Source organism: Eptesicus fuscus, chromosome 4 (assembly GCF_027574615.1).
Source record: "Eptesicus fuscus isolate TK198812 chromosome 4, DD_ASM_mEF_20220401, whole genome shotgun sequence".
NCBI lineage: Eukaryota > Metazoa > Chordata > Mammalia > Chiroptera > Vespertilionidae > Eptesicus > Eptesicus fuscus.
The window spans coordinates 106,480,772-106,495,701 of NC_072476.1; the positions used below are offsets into that span (position 1 = coordinate 106,480,772).

The following is a 14,930-nucleotide window of genomic DNA, read 5'->3' on the forward strand; positions in this document are numbered from 1 at the left end:
CAGCAAACCGCAGCCTGGATCGCAGCTTGTGAGGTTATAAAACACAGACCTGAACGTTCGGTGGTCACTCGCTTCTGCGATTATGGAAACATCTCGTTCATGTGCATGAACGGCTACAGAGAAGGGGGTTGGGAGAAGGCATGCGGCCAGACTCATAAAATGCCCAGAAGTTAAGCCACTGAAATGTCATCTTCATCCTTTATGCTTTCGTTACCAAAAAGTAGAAGCTCCAGTCATGGCTTTATCTCTGCTCATGAACAGGTAAGACTCCTTGGTGAACAGTGCACTGACGATGAGCTGGCAGGTGGAAGTACGTGCAGTGAAGCTTGAGGATTGTTTGCCAGCCACCGACATGCGCCTCTGTCACAGGGATGGGTGCCCTGTTGGCTTATTTCATCCACACCCTCCAGATTCGCTCCTTCCAGATCCCATATCCACCCTCTGGCCCGTCCCCGGACCCAGGACCATGGCAGGGGCCTGAGAGCTCCATCCCTTTCTCCTTGGCGGCTGGGTCCTTGGAGGCCCCATTCACAACACCCCAGGTGACAGTCTTCGAGCCTGGCCTTTACCTGCTCTGATGAGGGCTGCCTTCAGGCCCCTGGAGCCTGCTTTGCCTGCTTATGCAGAGAATTGGGATTGCCCCAGAGTTTGCATTCCCCCGGCACAGCCCTTAACAGTTTCTAATGAGTGCAGAAGAATGAAAATCCAACTCGCTGGCTTTGGGCTGGAGTCACTCGGAGGTGTAAGGTATACTCAAGCTCCCCTGTGGGGGCAGGCTGCAGCCGCGCCCCGAAGAGGTCCGCCTGAGAGCTCACCTCTGCCTATTTTCGCCCTTCCCCGTCCATCTCTCCCTCCCTTACAGGTTCCTATGGCAACACTTTGTGAATGCACCATTTGCACAAGACTCCTTCTCTGGCCTGTCGCTGAGGAACTCCAGCTTAAGACAGAGCCATGTTCTCCCCAAGGCCGTTTATTAAACATTCCACATCTGTGGTCCTGCTCATACCACTTGCTTAGCACGTCCTGGGAGTAGAGAGACAAACGTTGCCCTGAGTACCCATACGATTATATGCTTCTTGCAATTAATTCTCACAGTCATTAAAATCAGACTCTTAGGATTAGAAGCAATATGAAAACTCATATAACCCAAGCTCCCGTTGACTGCTGGATTCCTTGAACATCCCTACCAAAGGTTCTGAGAAGTTTCTTTTGGAACATCCTCACAGACAGGGAGCCATCTCCTGAGAAAGTCTGTTGCGTGTCTGCACACCTGTGCATGATTAGGTAAAGCTAAAACTGGCTCTCTGTGGCTCACCCATTCAGGGTCAGCCTTGGGATCACAGAGTGAGTCCTTCTTCCTCAACACTCTCCCTTTGACTCTGATGAAAAGCTACCCTCCACACCTTCATCTTCTCTTCTCCACACTAAACCACCCTCCTTCAATTAATCACTCCAGGGATTTCAACTCATCTTCCTGTTTCATTGACTGCTTGTTGCACATGCTCCAGTTTTTCTATAAACCTCTGAGAGTGTGGTCACAGATCTGAACACAATCAAATGATCCAAGTGATCAGTCACCATTACATATAGTCACCAGAATAAAACAGAATTATCACCTCCCTTTTTCTAGATGGTATGCCTCTATTAATGCAACCTATCATTTCATTAGCTTGTTGTTACTACATGGTTCTGTTTATTAACCTTCATAGAACTTCCTTGCTTAAACCTTATGCCATTTTCAGAGGTGTTGCTTCTATTATAGCTTCTTCATCCTTTTTTTCATGTTAGTATTTTGGACCCAAGTTCAAAGCTTCTTTATTCCCATCAAACTTAATTTTAATCATATGGACCTATTGTTCTGGCATTGATGTGACTCTGTAGTTGATTTATTCTGTCTTTTCCTTCCTTAGAAACGTATGCATACGTGATCTCACTGGATTCACAGTCATTATCTTGAATTTCTGTTCCTTTGGAACCATCAGGGTCCACATTACCGGGTATCAGCAAGGCATGGCCCTTCATATAACATGTCTCGCCAGCACAGAGGAGCGAAGAGCCCAGGCAGGGAGGAAGCTCTCCACATACACACAAAGGCCTTCTTGCTACATTTTCCCTCAGAGAATACGGACAGCTGACTGATTATAATTATAGGTTCGGTTCCTTGGTGGGTTGCTAACCCAAACTGTTTATTCCAAACACAGTTCTAAAATTGCCCCAAGCATGACAAATATGTGAATACCTGGGCGATTTGCTGAGTAGCCCAACGGGTAAATTATTTCACCACTTCCTATAATCATGGTCCCCAAAAAAAGGTAGGCGAATGGACGATTCCTGCCGATGGAACCAAGTGAACCTCTTGGAACTATTTTCTGAAGCCGCAGGATTGCAACACCCGTCTCAGAAGCCAGCTTCGCATCTGGCACTGACAGTGGCGCTCCCTCTGCCCCGGGCTTTCCTGTCCTTGTGGAGAAAGAACCTGTCCCCGGGCGCCCACCGCGATGATGCTTGCAGATTCTGCTCTCCTGCGCAGATGGGGGATGGACGTGTGCCCTGACAGCACCCCCTAGGGGTGGCAATATCCCACAGGCGCACGCCCGAGCTCCGCTCCATGAACAACGGCCCACCTGGAATCCGAGTCCTGCCAAGTGTGCTTCCGCTCTGTGGTGGGCCCTCAAGATGCCTCTGGTGGGTGCCAGGTGGGTGGGCAGGGCGTGCGGGGACTCACCTGGGACTGGCCCGTCACGGGCGTGTTGTTGTTTAGCTGCAGCAGCCCGTCCAGCCCATCTCTGTAGAGTGTGACCGTGTGCCAGGCCCCTAGCTTGATTTTGGCCTCACTTACGATGACGGCAACCCCAGTTCCACAGTTAAACCTGCGGAGGAGGAAAAGGAAAGATCCTTTGATCCATCAGCTCGTTGTGTGTTCAGATCCCAGGGACATCATCTCGGGCTGACGGCCTCTCTGAGAGCCAGTGCGCTCAGAATTAGGTTTACAAGAGCCAGGGGCAGTTTACATGTGTGCCCGGAAGAGCTAGAAGCTGTTCTCTGGGACGACGTCCGTCTAGTGGTCTAGTTATCTTCAATCTGCCCACATGTGGGTGCTCAAGAAACACTTGCTGTTGAACGAATGAATGGTTGTCAGGTACCTGATTCTGCAAAGGTCACCTCTGGCCCTGATGCTCCAGTATTAAGTAAACTGGCCCACGTCCACCTTAGGCACACTCCTCCCTGTCTACAAAGACCCATTCTGGCCCAGCCTGCGTGGCTCAGTGGTTGAGTATTGACCTATGAACCAGGAGGTCATGATTCGATTCCAGGTCAGGGCACATGCCCGGGTTGTGGGCTCGGCCTCCAGTGTAGGGCATGCGGAGTCAGCTGATCGATGATTCTCTCTCATCATGATGTTTCTATCTCTCTCTCCCTCTCCCTTCCAATCTGAAATCAATAAAAACATTAAAAAGAAAACCCATTCTGCATTTACTTTTTTCACACTATAAAAATGGAAATATAACGTAAGGTGGTATTAAAACATCCGTGGGCTTTCGGCGGAGTTACCTGAATTGGAGCGAGCGTCGGATGATGGCCAGGGCCATGAAGTCGCCCCTCTCGTGTTCGCTCTCCCCGCAGTAGAGCAGTAAGCCGTCCTCCGCCTCTGCCTGTCGGACAAACAAAAGCCACAGGGACGATGAGCACTGCCCGGTCCGTAACGCGCCAACTGGACACACGCATGGGCGTGAACCCTGAGCGTGCTCCCCGGTGGGCCTACCACAGGACAAGCACGTGGCGCCCAGTGAATCCCAGGTACCTGGTCCCAGCACCCCGAGGGCAGGGGTACACACTGTGTGAGCAACGCCAAGGCGGCGATAAAGGGGAGGCCGCCTCGTGTTCCACCTGCTCTTTGCTTGTTCTCTGGACCCGCCAGCAGAGCCTCAGGAAACCCACGGCAGAGACCAGGGCCACGGGGAGGCAGCTCTCGTCTCATCAATTCTGTTCTCTCCAGCAGCTGCCTGCGGTTTTCCTTTATTTTGTTTTTTACTTCCCTCCCTCAGAGGCGTGCAAATTTGCTTCTTCTCCCCTTCTGTCAGGAGGACAGGACAGGGAGAACAGCCCATCGGACAGCTGGTTTGCTTTTCACCCACGTTGGCTCTCCTGGAGTGTGACCCATCATCTTCTGGACCAGGCGTCCTCAAACTCCGGCCCGCGGGCCACATGCAGGTGTTTTTGCCATTTTGTATTTTTACTTCAAAATAAGATATGTGCAGTGTGCATAGGAATTTGTTCATACTTTTTTTTAAACTATAGTTGGCCCTCCAACGGTCTGAGGGACAGTGAACTGGACCCCTGTTTAAAAAGTTTGAGGACCCCTGTGGACGCTCCACATCGTGACCAGGCCCTGGCCGGGTAGCTCAGTGGGCTGGAGCATCGTCCTGATGCACAAGGGTTGCAGGTTCGATCCCGGATCAGGCACACACGGGAATCAACCAGTGGGTGCATGAATGAGTGGAACAACAAATCGATGGTTCTCTCTCTCCCCCTCTCCCTTCCTCTCTTTCTAAAGTCAATTAAAAACTACAACAACAACAACACATTGTGACCATGACCTCAAAGAGGACTTGTTTCCAGATCTCCAGACATTTTCCTGTCGTCTGAGATACACAGGAGAACCACTTTAAGCTGAAGTGGCGACTGGATCCTATCTGCAGTGGGTTCAGAGCGGAGGGCATCTACTGGCCTCACTCTATGCGAGGGACGCACATTTCAGCTTTTATTTGTTCTGCTCCAGCCTCAGCAACGAGGGCACACATCTGGGCTCCCTTTGAAAGCGGTTTTGGGATGAGGATGCATTATGCCTTCTGACGTCCTGGCCAGGGAGGAGTCCCTGTTATGAGCATCATGGCTGGGACCCAAACCTTCTCTCTGGGCACCCTCAGGCCAGCCACCTGCACAGTTCAATAACACACAGCACCCACCCCCTCACTGGCGCCCTTGAATGAGTGAAGGAGCCCGACCTCCCTGCTGCCCTGGGAACAGGTTTCAGGGCAGGGTCTGTGCCCTATTGACCTTTGCTACTTCCCTCCCAGCCCCTCTCCCCTCTCCTCCTCCCCCCTGTGATAGGATGTCCAGTGGACACCCATCAAACAAGGAATCCTTCTTACCCTGAATTCCAGAGTGATTTGAAACGCCTGATGGGAGTTCTTCAGGGGGTCAAAGGTTACATAGGAGTGGCCGAAGAACTGAGGGTACTGTACAGCAACATCTGAGAAGAGAAGACAACACGGAAACAGGTCGTTTCCCTCTTCTTCTTCAAATGCAAAAATCAACATGCACCGCTGCGTGGGGGTCCCTGAGTGAAACCTCTCATCGGCTCAACCTCCTTCACTCTCTTCTTTTCTCTACTTGTCACACCTAGAGTCCTCGTGGTTGGGGACTCTGAGCTCCTGGAGTTCTCAGGGGGAGCCTGGGCCTTTGGAGACCGTCACCGCTTCCCTACACAGAAACGGTGGCTGTGGGGTCACCATCACCGACGCCTGCTTCCAGCGGTGCGTCTGTGATGTGCGCGGGCGCATTAAGCCCTTTCCCAGTTTGCATGCACATATCCCGGCGGCACTTGCTTCAGTAGAGCTGTGACTAACGGAAAGCCCACTTCCCCGAGGTGCCACCGGGATGCTTTAGTCACTGCATCACAGGTATTACCCGTTTGGCACACTTAGCAGTAGGGCTGCTGTCTAACTAGACTCAATGGAAGTGGCCTCATGTTTGCCCTGTGTAGCTCATGTAATGACTTAGACAGGGAAGAAGGGGCTTATCTTAGGCCCAACCGGCATGGCTCAGTGGTTGCGCATCGACCTATGAACCAGAAGGTCGTGGTTTGATTCCCGGTCAGGGCACGTGCCCGGGTTGCAGGCCCGATCCCCAGTGTGGGGCGTGCAAGAGGCAGCCGATCAGTGATTCTATCTCATCATTAATGTTTCTCTCTCTCCCTCTCCCTTCCTCTCTGAAATCAATGGAAATATATTGAAAAAAAAAGAAGAGGCTTATCTTAGACAAAGGGTTAGAAGAAACCAGAGTGGACAGCGAGCCTGCCCCCTGGCATCCAATGGGGCCAACCCACCGCCGTGTCCTTGCCCCCCACCGAGGGCCTACCTTCTGAGCAGCTCTCACCACCTTTGCCCAGGTTGCAGTGGCACCGTGAGCGCCCCCGGGTGTAGTCATTGGCACAAAAGCTGTCAACGGGGCAGAGAGTCTCATCGCACGGCATGTCAAAGAGCCTGGGCGCCGCAGGCATGCCTTTCTTCCCTTCTCTCTTCAGCGGAGTGGGCTGGGGAGCCACCGCAGCCGGAGGGAGAGAGGCTGGAGTCGGGGGGCCCAGCCTCGCAACGGTCTTTGGGTTTGATCTTGGCACAAACTTGGATTCGACCAACACTTTATTCCCTTCTTTGGTAGCAGGAAGTGGTTTCACCTGCAGCCAGGAAAGGATTGAGACAGAGCACCAGGAATTAGACGGCCTTCTTATGGTGGATGCCGAACACTTGAAAACATGGTCACTTTTGATACCCCGGGATGTAGGCGGGGCAGACAGTCCCGACCCCAGTTTATGGCTAAAGAACTTGAGGCTCGAGGACTTTTGGTACCTTGCTTTGTATTAGTCAGGAAATCAGCAGTAAAGCTGATATTATATGGTTGTTTATTCTTCTTATTATTACAATATCACGAAGATGGAATTGTCAAGGACCTGCTCATTTGCTTGTAATACCTAACTGTGTAAGATTGGACTTGGTGGGAAATCTCAGTGTGTTCTGGCCAGATTGGAAGTCGGCAGGCACAGAACATCAGCAAGGTTGGCCTTTAGTTATTACTCATTTATGATCGCCGGGAGCCTAATAGTCAGAGGGAATAGATGTATTCAAGGCAAACGAGCCCATTTAAGTCAGTTTTACGTAAAATGCTTACAGCCCATTGGCCAAATTACCTAGTTCAGCAAGAAAACAAAAACACCTGGGTTTTAACAGCAGAGATTTTGTTACCTCCTCGAAGGAAATATCCAAATCTAAGTCGTCTTCAAATCCATCATCATCCTCGCCGACTCCCGTGTTCGTTAGGTAACGGGGTCCGTAGCGGCCACTTCCCTCCTCCTCGGGGCCTTCCCAGAGAAAAGAAGCACACTGCTGTCAACACACCCTCCGCCCCTCGCCCACCCGCATTCAGCCGCACACAGCTGCGCCGAAGACACTGGGATGTGGCGGGCACCCAAAGAAGTCAACACTGAAGACGAAGGATCATGACCAAAAAACACAAAACAGGGTTCATCTCATAAGTAATCAAGAAAGTGCCAATTAGACCCCGAAAGAGCTGCCATTTTATACCGACAAGACTGGCAAAAGGGTAAAAGCTGAGCAACAAAAAACATCACCAAGGATGGGTCAATGGGGACTCGTATTCTCGGATGTTGGATGTTTACAGCCACTCTGCAAAACACTTGGAAATATGTAATAGAGTAGAAAATATTGATTCCTTTGGACCCAGCAATCTTACCCTAACTTACAACACCTGGAAACACGTGTGCCAGGAGATGTGCAAAACATGTTCACAGCATTAGGATTTGTAACAGAACAAGATCTCAAATTTGTTATTTATAATATCAAATTTGAGAAAGGATAAACGAATTATGATATATCTATGGAGCAGAATACTATGTAGCAGGGGAAATTAATGAATGGGCATTTAATAATGCATCAGCATGGCTTTATCTCACATCATTTCATATTAAAAACATAAGTTGCAAAAAAAAACAAAAAACCCACAAAACATATTCAGTGTAATGCCATTTATATAAAAGTCAACAGCAAGCAAAACTTAATATATTATGTAAGAATACATATGTATGTAGTTTGAATGATTAAGACAGTGACCAAAAATACCTATGGAAAGTTAGGAGAAGGACGTGCAGGAGGCATTCCAGGGCCTTCAAGAATACTCTCTAATATTCTATTCATTAAGACAGGTGTTGGGTACATGTGAGTGTTCATATTATGTTTATATGTTTTATATGTGTTTTTCTTAAAAAGTCCCTGACCAAAGTTTCAGGCTCGATCCCCAGTGTAGGGCATGCGGGAGGCAGCTGATCAGTGATTCTCTCTTATTATTGATGTTTCTATCTCTCTCTCCCTTTCCCTTCCTCCCTGACAAGAGTTTTTCAGACATTGTTTCTGTTAATCCTCTTGAAATCCTCTGAAATTGGTATTATTACTCCCATTTTACCATGTGGGGATTTAAACTCAGAAAGATGAAAGAACTTGCTTAGAGGCATAGAGATGGTAGGTGGCAAAGCTAGAATTTATCCTTGGAATCTCTTTGATTACATCATGCCTCTTATCATCTGACTCCGAATTGTGTCTTCAGCTTTTTTCCCCTCTTCAAAAGTCTTAACACACAAGCTGGTCTACCAGCTGACTCCTGAATAAAGACTCTGCTCAATGCTCTTTCCACATTGCCCTCCTGTTCCCTCTTCTACCTCCTTCTGCATAGCCTCCCATTCCTCCAGCTACACACATTCTGTGGAGACACAGGGCATCATCCAACGATCCAACTCAAGTGATAGTTTGAGAAGGAAACATCAGACTCTTTTGGAGAAGAAATGGTGACTCCACAAAAGATGGAGCTGCCAAGACCTGTAAGACACTCCTCCACCTCCTCCTGGGTGGGGCTGTCCACACCCGGACATTTGCCCCTGAGAGTAAGCGCACACTCAGCTTCCACAGCTTGATGAAATCAATAGACGATTAAGATAGTAATCACACCTTCTGAACTCCTCGCCTCAGAATGTTGCCCTGGTGTTTCCCAACTTGGCTCTGAACCCCTTGAGGGCAGAACCATACTTCAGACTCTTGTTATTCCTTCCCACCCTCCATTGAACTAACGTGTCATGCAGTCTCCAACCACCAAGGTCTCCAACCACCAAGGTCTCCACCCGGCACAGGAGACACTCCACACTACTCCTGCGACGCTCCACACTACGGTGGACTCTGTCTGTCCGTCCTGGCCCGGTGGGACATGCATGGAGAGGAAGCCTTCCATGGTGAGACTTTGCCCCCAAACCCAAGGACATTCCTCCAAAACTGCCACCGTTCCCGTCCCTTCCCCCTCCTCAGCCTGGAAGCTTAGAATTGAAAGAGACATGAGATACCTCCCAGTCACAACTTCTCATGTCAGTGTGAACTGAGGCCAAAGAAGGAGACGTGGCTTCCTGCCCCCTAACCCATCCTAGCAAGGCCATCTTGAAGGACAGTCCTTTGAGAAAAGGACCTCGACGTGTGGCTGCAGGTACCAAATGGCACCATGATGAGAATGGAAATGGATCCAGATTCTGCTCGTCTTGACAAGTAAAATAAGGCACCTATGACTCACTGGATAAAAACTGCTGTTTCTTCACTGTATATAACATATCTCCTAGAAACCAGAAGTTCCTTCTCAGTTTGGGGACAGAAAGACTGTGAGATAAGAGGGTGGGAAGGAATACGGAATTACCAAGACTCAGAGTCCAAGAAATTTTGACTTTTGTAGCAAGAACTTAGCGATCAGACATCACTAGTCCATTTTACAGAGGAGTAAACTGATGCTCAGGGAGTCCATGGGACTTGCCCAGAGAGGCAGCTCATTGGTGGCAGAGCTGATCTGGAATTCTGGACTCCCGGCGCCATCCTCAAGAACTCTTCACAGCATCTCAAACTCCGCATCTCTCACACTAACCCAGGCTAACAGTCATGTTCCGTTTTTGATAGGAAGGAAATGCGCACAGGGAAGGCCAGACGCAGCATGACCGGGAGACGCCGGGAACCCAGATCGCCGCTGCTGGGTCCTGCCGGGCCCGCCGCCTCAGATCTCAGACCCAGCGGAGACATGAAGCTTTTACTCATGCTATTTCTAAGTGAAGACTGAACGTGCAGTCCAAGCCAGCGATAAGAATTCTCCCAGTAGCCTGGGGCTATTATAATTAAAGTGCATAACTTATCTCTTTTCGACTTGGCACTCTGTTAATTAGGAAAAGAGAACATTAAAAGGAAGGCATTTATTTAGAACCAGAACAGTCAAACCACTGACTGAATGCAAAACAAGTTCAAGGGTACTGCGCTATAAGAAAAACTAACACACAAAATGCAAATTTCTATTCATAAATTAAGGATGGCTTTTATTCTGCAAAACCTGTGTTTGTTTGTATAAAGGCATCTCAACCATTTCAAGTGGCTCCAAACTAATTCTAAAGGGCTCCCAGGGCTCTGAGAGTCTGTGCCCTATCGCCACCTGCTGGGTTACTTGTGAACTGCCGCCACCTGGGGGTGCCTCTTCCTGCTGGCTCCCAAAGAGCATTTGTGGGTCATTTCCTAAAGCAGCGGTCGCCAACCTTTCGGACCTCACGGACCACCAGCGGTCTGCGGACCACCAGCTGGCGACCGCTGCTCCAAAGGTTTCCTTATGTCGATGATCCTCAGAATCCGTTGGGCTCTGGAATCCCTTATGACTGTGTGATCCAGACTACTTATGGGGGGAACTTTCCACTGGGCCAGAATGGGCATGCATTCACATTTTTAAAAGCGGTGGACACTAGGGTTAGAGTTAGATGGCCACCCGTCTTGTTCCGTGACAGGTCTCTGCTCGCCACGCAGGTGGGATGAGAAGCTGGAACCACCAAAACGTCCACTATGAAACCTGAGCTTAAACAATGGGTAGTTTCATCCTCATAGCAGATGGGTTTTTTTCTTTGGGGGAAAAAAAAAACACTCTCAAAAGTGTGCTTAACCATGGATAGTACTTATCAAAATACTAAAGGTTAGACTAGCAGGTAAGAGACACGGGTGTCAAATGCCACCCACATTGCCAATGGCTGTGCACATTAGACTCTCCATCAATAAAACCAGAGAGCGGTACCATCCTGACCCACTGTGCTCCGTGGAGATAGCCAAAGGGGAAAGAACCTGGACAAGCCAAAGGATAAACCAGGACACTGCCGAGTGGCTCTGCTTTGCGTTAAATAGTGAAACGAGCTAAATGTCCATCGAAAATAATTAGTAAATAAATGGGGTAGAGCTTTATAATGGAATGCACCATGGTTATTAAAATTAATGTGGCGGGTCTGTACTTACTTACATTCAGAGATGTATATAGCATTGTGTTATGCAAAAAAGTACACAGGTACTCTGACTTCATCATTAGATTAAAAACGATTCTGGGAGATTATATGCCAAATTGTGAGTAGCCGTTATATCTGGATACTGAGATCAGACATAGTTTTTATTTTTTGCACTTTTTTATGTTGTTTGTATTTCTTTTCTAATAATAAGTATGGTTGCCTGGCCGGGTTTAGCTCAGCGGCAGAGTGTCAACCCAGGAACCAAGAGGTCACCATTTCCATTCCCAGTCAGGGCACATGCCCAGGTTGTGAGCTTGATCCCCAGTGGGGGGCGTGCAGGAGGCAGCCAATCAATGGTTCTCTCTCATCATTGATGTTTCTATCTCTCTCTCTCCCTCTCCCTTCCTCTCTGAAGTCAATAAAAAAATATATATATTTTAAAAAGTATGGTTTACCTTTTCTATTTAGAGACCACAAGGAAGCTATTTCTGCATTGGGATTATTAGGACGGCTAACTGCATTGGCCTCCCTGCTCTTGCCCCTGCCCCTCTAGTGTCCTGCCTTCACAAACCAGTGAGAGCGAATTTGCTGAAACCTGATCAAACGCCACCCTCCACCCCTCCACCCACCTTCCAGTCTTCCTATCTCTCTTTGAGCAAAAGCTAAGTCCAGTGGCCTCCTGTGGTCTCCTAGGTCCTAATCAGCCACCACCAACTGTGACCTCATCTCCTTCCACTCTTCTCCCTCAGATCTACCAGTCCAGCTCACAGACCTCCTTTCCCTCCCTGAACAAGGAACGCCCCGGGATGCGCCTGCGTCAGGACCTTGGCATCTACCTGCAATGCTCTTCCTACAAAGGGTGGCTGGCTGGCTAGCTAGATAATTGATCCAGGATATATAGGTTGATAGGTAGATAATTGATCCAGGATATATCCAGAGAGGTCACCCCGTTCTTCTGGCTCAAATGCCACCTTCTCAGGAGGCTTTCTCTGACTGCCCGTCACCTTCCCTGTTTTGTTTTCTCCCTCTGCCATGCTATCTGCATTTTTAGATTTATTTGTTCTCTGTCTGCCTGCCTGACTAGAAGGTGAGCTCTGTGAGGTCAGGGGTTCCTTCTGTCTGTCTTGCTCACGGCTGAATTCTCAGCATCTGAAACAGAGCCTGGCACACAGTAGGCACTAAATATTAGTTTGGAAGAACCAATGGATACGGTGTAAAATAGCGTGGGGGACTGATTCTTTAGAAAATGGGACTCCCCCTCACAAGGTCACGGCAGCCTGGGTTCCTGCCCAGGACCTGCCCCCTGGGTGGCCCTGAGAAGGCTGCCGGGTCACTCAGGCCTGCGTCCTCCCGGCTGACTGAGGCAGTCCTTCCCGGCTCGGAGTTCACAAACCCTCAGTCAACAGCATTCGACTGTGAGGTCTGACGATGCCCTATGTTCACTGTAGTATGTAAACAGGCAAAGATGAATGAGGTAAGGTCTGTGCCTAAGTCTGTAAGAGTGAAAGACCAAAAAATGGTTCATGGCTTTGGAACCCACATAAAAGGCGCCATTCTCTGACTATAGGAGATGATACTATTCCTCCTTGTGGACTTCTTCCCGATGTCCCCAGAACCACCCTGCCCTTCTCCACTCCGCCCTGGGCCCCGGGAGGCTGCCCTGTCTGGCTCCCGCTGTGTTCCGTGTGGCTCCCGCTGTGTTCCGCACATGAGGAAGCCCCCGCAGGAGAGTGGAGGAGGGAGGAAAAGGAGTCAGAGCAACCTCCATCCTAAGAGGTTGTCCCGGGACGCGTGGCCAAAAGGTCGCAGCTCTTGCCCGTTGGCCCTCCCTGTCTGTCTCCAGGAGCTGGTCATTGCTTCCTCTTGATTTCCTTGCGTCTGTCAGAACTTGTGCAAATAGTCCCTCCGCTAAACTCATGTCAAATGACCCAACTGCACGTGCCTCTCTCTCCTGCCAGGAGCCTGGTGACACCTGAGATCATTAGAAAAGCCGTCTTTTCTCCCAGGATTGTCTCTGACTTGCACATGTTCGTACCTATTTGTTCCACGTTGGGCTGCATAATTGGATGAGATCCAGCAGACTTGGCCAGCAGGCCTGTGTCCCTCCTGTACGTCTCTCCCTGTGTCCTCCCATATGTCTGTCACTGTGCCCACCCCCCCACACACACACCCGGTACGTCTCTCGCTGTGTTGGGCTGATTTGCTATAACTTCACTGAGCTAACGCACGATCGTGGCCCATCAGAGAACCCAAGTGATTCAGGAGCTGAGATGCGAAGACACCATCCGCATGGAGAACTGTGTAAAAACAGGAAGTGCCCCAACGGAAGGGCAGTACAGAACAACCATGGGATGAGGAGTCCCAGAGAGAGAGAACAAAATGGGTAACAAGAAAACGGAGGGAAGCAAAGGGAAAATCGTTAAGGCTTGTGTTAACTCACTCCAACATGTTAACGTGTGCAAATCCATTGAGACGGGGAGGAGTAAAGAGGCGGCCGCTGCCTGCGGCGGATTGATGGACAGAGGCTGCGGCTGACCCGGAGCTCCGCGAGCGCCTTTTGTTTGGGAAATTATATTTGCTTCTCATTTGCCTAGTCTCTCTCCCCTGACTAGTCAGAGGGGGTAAATCTCGGCGCACGGTTCTAAGTAACTGTGTGGTGATGGAAGACGTCGAAGGCCTCAGAGGAGCGTCACAGGTAGCAGGAGTGTAAACAGCGAAGTGAATCATTTCCCTCAGAACCAATAAAGCCTGGGAACAGGCTGTCACCCAGATTTACACGCGGGGAGGCTGCAGCACGTGCAGAATCGAGGACCGTGCGGGCGCCCGGATGCAAAGTCAGACCCTAACTTATGTCTGCGTCGGGCTGCACACTTAGCATGCAGACTGCCTCGGCGCTGAGTAAAACAAACGACTTGTTCTTCCTCCGTCTCCTCGTTCGTCTCGCCTTCTGAAGATTTACAAATCCGCAAGCTCGCCAATTTATGGGCCTACTTATCCCAGGCTCCCGGAGCAATGCCGGGGAAGCAAGCCCCCCTCCGCTCCTCTCTCGGCCGCAGGAGCAGCACAGACCTGCCCGAAAGCAGCTGGCTCGCAAGCTCTCCGGGTCCGATGCTTCCGTCAGAACATGCGTGAGAACGGTGAATTGCAGGGATACCTTTCAAGGCGACAATTTCATTCATGTGCACGAACTGATTCCTTCCAAGTTTGGCAAAATTGCTACCCATAGGAGGATTCCCCACATTTCCTGGAGACTCTCCTGAGTTCAGCCTACTACGTCCCAGAGGCCCAATCGGACTGCCACCTGCTTTGTACCGTTGAAAGGTCACGGCCCAAGATGCAGCCGCTCCTGCCGGGCGCCACCCCAGCAGACGCACAGTCAGGGTCCCTGCAGATGCTCCGCTGGACCAGAGCCACCGGCCTCGTGCCCGTCAATCCGCAAACGCCAAGCCAACTCAGCGCTGCACCATTTCCCCCTTCCTTAGCTACTTCCTGCTTCTCCCTCTCTTGTTCTTTATCCTATAAGCTTCCTGCTTCTGCCCAGCTTCCTTCCAGTTCTGGGGACCTTTGAGAACGGTCCCTAGAACTATCTAGGGATGAGGGTGGCGGGGAGGAGGGCAGGGGGAACACTGTGGAGTCGGGGTTAGCGGAGAAATTTGATTGCTTTGAGCCAGGCTGGGCTTGCCTCAGCTCGGTAGAAGAAGAAGTTTCTGAAACTGTTGAAGAAATTGGATTGTGGGGAGAATAAAGCAAAAACCAAACAAATCAAACATCTCTCCCACCTCCCTATGTGGTCTCTGAGGTTCTGAGA

General features: G+C 50.0%; 1 protein-coding gene across 1 annotated transcript in view; it reads right to left on the bottom strand.

Moving 5' to 3' along the window:
- The window catches only part of EGFLAM (EGF like, fibronectin type III and laminin G domains), a 129,291-nt gene that overhangs the window by 36,052 nt on the left and 78,309 nt on the right, over positions 1-14,930 (bottom strand). Inside the window, exons 8-12 of the mRNA XM_028131252.2 lie at positions 7,023-7,138; positions 6,142-6,457; positions 5,154-5,254; positions 3,553-3,653; positions 2,726-2,870 (exon numbers count right to left, since the gene is read on the bottom strand). Coding sequence (XP_027987053.2) covers positions 2,726-2,870; positions 3,553-3,653; positions 5,154-5,254; positions 6,142-6,457; positions 7,023-7,138 — 779 coding nt within the window. The remainder of the gene's footprint in view (positions 1-2,725; positions 2,871-3,552; positions 3,654-5,153; positions 5,255-6,141; positions 6,458-7,022; positions 7,139-14,930) is intronic.